The sequence below is a fragment of the Anomaloglossus baeobatrachus genome, chromosome 11 (genome assembly GCF_048569485.1).
Source record: "Anomaloglossus baeobatrachus isolate aAnoBae1 chromosome 11, aAnoBae1.hap1, whole genome shotgun sequence".
NCBI lineage: Eukaryota > Metazoa > Chordata > Amphibia > Anura > Aromobatidae > Anomaloglossus > Anomaloglossus baeobatrachus.
In genome coordinates this window covers 27,152,749-27,158,151 of record NC_134363.1, presented here as the reverse complement: position 1 = coordinate 27,158,151, position 5,403 = coordinate 27,152,749, and the positions used below count along the sequence as shown (strand labels likewise).

At 41.2% G+C, this 5,403-nt stretch overlaps 1 protein-coding gene across 1 annotated transcript; it reads left to right on the top strand.

Annotated features, from left to right (window-relative positions):
• The first annotated feature begins 1,591 nt into the window (after positions 1–1,591).
• On the top strand, positions 1,592–2,645 carry LOC142256758 (chemerin-like receptor 1). Its single transcript, XM_075328643.1, has one exon. The coding sequence runs from the start codon at positions 1,592–1,594 to the stop codon at positions 2,615–2,617; it is 1,026 nt and encodes a 341-aa protein (XP_075184758.1). The 3' UTR covers positions 2,618–2,645.
• The last annotated feature ends 2,758 nt before the right edge of the window (positions 2,646–5,403 follow it).

Genomic DNA, 5,403 nt, shown 5'->3' with positions numbered 1-5,403 from the left:
AGGTAACTAATGTAGGTTTATAGGCTTACCCGAAGTATCTCAGTCCGGTCTTTTGAGCCACGGATGCGGACCATGACTTTTTTGCATTCTGACACTAAGTGTCAAAAAGAGCCTACTGAGCATGTGTGTGATTCCTATGGGTCTTTTGCCACTATCTGAGCATGTCAGTGATGTGACACGTTCCTATTGGCCATGGTGACATCATTGGTGATGTGGTACGTTCCCATTGGTCGCCGTGACATCATCGGTGATGTGGCGCGTTCCTATTGGCTGGTGATGTTATCAGTGATATGGCACGTTCTTATTGACCTCCATGACATCATCAGTGACGTGTAGGGCTCTCATTGGCCAAAGGACTGGCTACTGGTTCCTCCATCTTGTGGGCGGTATAGAGGTGATAAATAGCCCTGACGCCCACATGGAGGTGCGCTCTCGTCTTTGTGCATACTGTTGTACACATTTGAGATACGTTTAGGCAGCGAAGTCCCATCGGACTGATTGAGGGTCAAGAGGCAGGTTAGGGTGAGGCGTTACTATCATATCCATTGACCGAGTTAGGGTCAGTAGCTGGTGAAGCTAGGCTCCAGTGATGTCGAGCTTGGGCAGCTTTGGGACCGGTGGCTAACTGGCTGTACCATATAGCAAGTTGATATAGGAGCAGTACCCTGTACACTCACCACTGCATATACCCTGAGCCTCTGCTAGCAGGATACGGCTAGTGTTCTGCTTGTCCGCTCCTATACATACCGTGTATGCTACATATATATTACCTTCTGTGAAGGAACAAAAGTGTAATGCGCCATAAAGTCTCTGTGAGTTAACAGAGTTCTGTTTATTTACTATAATATTATTTCCTTATGTGACTTATTTAATAAAGTTCAGTATACATACTGCAGTATCGTGTGGCTAACACGATTACTGCATACACAGGTCCTCTGTGACGGGACAGAGTCTCTTTACATCTGTTGGTACCTCTGTGTGACCTGTAACATAGAGTACCTTAGTTACCGGGTTACTGTTGGGTTTCATTAGGGCCTTGTGCCACCAGCTGCAGTTCTGCCATCACTGCACGGTGGACCCTGATCACTGGTAGTAGTATATCTTCAGCTATTCCTATACCAGGAGGTTTCCCCATAATAACTTGTCCCTTAAGATGTGGTTTTGTTTCTGACCCACCACTTGCTTTTTTTGTCAGTTTTACATAATGAAGAAGATAAGGGCAACACTTCTTAGTAGGCTTGTAGAGGTTTGGTTGTAGTTTTGGAACTTCCCATTTAAACACATGTCTGCGTCTCCATAACGTCTCCATTTGTCTAGTCAACAAAATTAAATTGAGGGAAAAAAATATTTAGACAAAAAAATTTATATTCATAGAATTCTTTTTACTGAACAATTTTGTGTTCCAAACCAGTTGAGTTCTCCTAAGATATTAAGACAGAGTCAACTAATATTCTCTTTTAGCCTATCCGGGCAGGTAGAGTAGAAAACTACTGTCATACAATATTATATGCAAATCTCATTTCTATTTTTATTTTTTTCAGAAAAAATAGAAGAATATATTCCTGGTCTCTAAGACACCGAAAACAAAATAATGGAGAACGTAACACATTTTGCTAGCCTGGAAAATGTAACTGATGTGGAATATCCAGATTATTATCAAAACTTTACACAAACTGACAATCATAAAACCTTAGACTTTAGTGAAATTTGCTTTGTAGTGATTGGCTCAGTGTTTTGCTTATTGGGAACCATTGGAAATGGTCTTGTCATCTGGTTTGGCTTCTTCAAGATGAAAAAAACAGTCAACGTTGTGTGGTTCCTCAGCTTGGCCATTGCTGATTTCTTCTTTGCATTAATATATCCTGTGTACATTATACAACATATATTAAAAAATTGGTCAAAGTTTTTGTGCAAGATAATGCCACTACTTATCTATCTTAACTCGTCGGTCAGTGTCCTCCAGCTCACGGTCATCAGTGTAGACCGATGCATCTGTGTCGTGTTCCCGGTATGGTGTCACAACCATCGAAGACCAAAATTGGCTTTCATCGTTGCCCCCATTATTTGGATAATTTCATTTGCTCAAGCAATACCCAACATGGTATCTGCAGAAATATTTAACACTTACTATGGAACACTTTGCATTTTAAACATTAATTATTCTTTTTACATTAAAAAGATGGTTTTGGGATTTGTTTTTTACTTCCTTCTACCTTTTATTATCATTGTCTCCTGTTACATCATTATTATCTTCCACATGAGAAGGAAACGCATCTTCACATCTTTTAAGCCTTTTAAAACCATCGTGGCCATCATCATTGCCTTCTTCATCTGTTGGTTTCCAAGCTACTTGTTTCCCTTTCTCATGATATTTACACCCTTTGAAATTCCTTTTTATGTAATTTATTATGGACGTTTTATAATTATTGTCTTAATAATCATTAATTCTTGCATTAACCCTGTCCTCTACGTCCTCATTGGTCAAGATTTTAAGGAAAAATGTTGTGGCTCCTTCCAGGCTATGTTTCAGAAGGCGTTCATAGAGGACGAAGAGAAGGAAGACTGCGGGAATCAAGAACAGAATCCTGCTCTTACACGGGTTCATACAAAAGACTAAGTCATACAATAGCATGAACTACCCCAGGACTTTGGATCAAGTGTACATTTTTAAGTTATAACTAAAGGATTTTTTTTATCAGAACTTTTTATTAGTAAATTACCAAAACTAAAGAAATCTGATTGAGATATATATATATATTGGAAAATATATAAAACAACTTATCAAAGTTGACTTTATAAGGATGAATTATATTTACTTTTGCTTCTAAAAAATAAATAACATTAAAAAACACAACATCACTAAAGGGATTTTTGTATTAGTTAAACATTACTCACTTTAAAACTCTTTAATTTCTTTGAATTTACTCCTACTGAACCTTTTCCTAAAAAGACATCTGTAACGCCTGCCTGGATCCACAGACTCAGACGGGCTGTAATGGACAGGCTAGAGGGAAGCCACTCACCAAGCAGGACCCCAAGAACCCTGAAACTCTTTAACCCATATACAGGGTTTGGAATTACACAGGGCCCTGGAGATCACTACCTGTGGAAGGCAGCAGTCCGAGAGAGTAGTAGTCAGGCAGGGTCAAACCAGGAATTGTAGAACAGGGACAGAATCGGTAGGCAAGGACGTAATCAGAAAATGTAGCAGAGGTCAAATCTGGATCGGGCAGCGAGGTACATAAAAAGCAGGCAGGAGGGTAGACAGGAAACAAGCAGAAGTCAGAACACCAGAATCACAAAACAGAACAGGGCAGAACAGGAGCCAGAATATCAGAACTATCCCTGGCAGTGGTTAGCAGACAGGTGGGGAATTAAGAAGGGTGTGGTGTCTTCCCATTGGCTGTAGCTGAATGATGGTAACTTCAGTTGGAAGACACACGCCATCTATAGTCAGCTAGTGGTACTGCAGATCCCAAGGAAACCCAGCCCAGTGGATGAGCGGAGCCAGCGCCCACCGGCGCCGTTGGCATCGACTCCTTCCCCATCGCCAGCACCATCCACAGCAGGAATACGGCATCGCCTGGCGATTGTAGTAGAAGTCCCTGGAGTGGACTGCGTTGGTGACATAACAACATCCATGGTCCATGCGCATTGAAAATGACCTTTAACATACTTTGTAATAACATGAGTAAAATCCAAATATATATATATATATATATATATATATATATATATATATATATATATATATATATATTATACAACTCCTGAAAAAAATGATGGACTCACCTGGCTCTGAGGATGTTCATTCAGTTGTTTATGTTTGTTTAAAAGAATCAGTTCACAGACATGGCACGAAACTAAAGTAATTTCAAATGGCAACTTCCTGGCTTTAGAAATCATGAAAACATAATGTGCAGCCAGTAACGGTTACTTTTCAAGACCAAACAGGAGTTAAAATTAACTCAATTCATTTACTCAATTCTGAGGTAAAAATTATGGAACCACCCTGTAAATTTTCATTCCCAAAACTTACACCTGCATCAAATAAGATCTGCTCATTAATCTGCATCTAGAAAGGAGTGATCACACCTTGGAGAGCTTTTGCACCAAGTGAACGAACATGAATCATGGCTCCAACACGAGAGATGTCAATTGAAACAAAGGAGAGGGTTATCAAACTCTTAAAAGAGGGTAAATCATCACGCAATGTTGCAAAAGATGTTGGTTGTTCACAGTCAGCTGTGTCTAAAATCTGGACAAAATGCAAACAACATGGGAAGGTTGTTAAAGGCAAAATACTGAAAGACCAAGGAAGACATCAAAGCGTCAAGACAGGAAACTTAAAGTAATATGTCTCCAAAACAGGAAATGCACAACAAAACAAATGAGGAACGAATGGGAGGAAACTGGAGTCAATGTCTGGGACCGAACTGTAAGAAACCGCCTAAAGGAAATGGGATTTACATACAGAAAAGTTAAATAATAAAAAGATGACTGCCTGAAGAGAACATGTAAATTTCCACAGTCATTGATGATATGGGGCTGCATGTCAGGTAAGGCACTGGGGAGATGACTGTCATTACATCTTTAATAAATGCCCAAGCTTACATTGAAATTTTGGGCACTTTTCTTATCCCATCAATTGAAAAGATGTTTGGGGATGATGAAATAATTTATCAAGATGATAATGCATCCTGCCATAGAGCAAAAACTGTGAAAAAATTCCTTGAAAGAAGACACATAAGGTCAATGTTACGGTTGCTGTGGCCCTGGAGACTATGTTCGGATTTCTTGCTACTGCACATGTGCGAGCGCTGGAGACTAAGTCCTATTTTGGAGCCATTGCACATGTGCGGCCGACATCATCGCTGACACGAGGTCACATGTCTCTGACACCTTCTAAGCTGAATGGCCGCTAGTCATGTGCTTGTGACACGTGGTCACATGTCTCTGACACCTTCTATGCCGATTGGTCGCTGGTCATGTGCTTGTGACACTTTGCTCGGTGATAGGCCAGAGTGACGTCATTGCTGTCGTTCTGGCAGTGGATTGGCTCTGGTGTCCTCCATCTTGGGATGAGGCACAGAGTCTATATAAGACCCTGACACACGCCGCCTGGCACTCAGTCCTCTTGGTTCATGCCTGAGAGTAGATGCTCTGTGCACGTCCCTCTAGGCATCTCTCTGTCTATGCTAGGTGACCGCTACCAGCAGGGTAGCGTTCTTATACCTTACAGCTTCGGCTGCAGTCCGTATCCTCGCACCTTATTGGAGCGGACATAGGCAGGTGCCTGAGGCACATGGTCTGGTTGGGCCTTGTGGGTCTACTCATAGGTGGACGTTGCCGCTAGGGTAACGTTCCTTATACTGCGTCTGGCAGTTGTTTGTATCCTTGCAC

Bases quoted from the DNA above. Each gene is read 5' to 3' on its own strand.
- LOC142256758 (XM_075328643.1), top strand. From the start codon at position 1,592: ATGGAGAACGTAACACATTTTGCTAGCCTGGAAAATGTAACTGATGTG.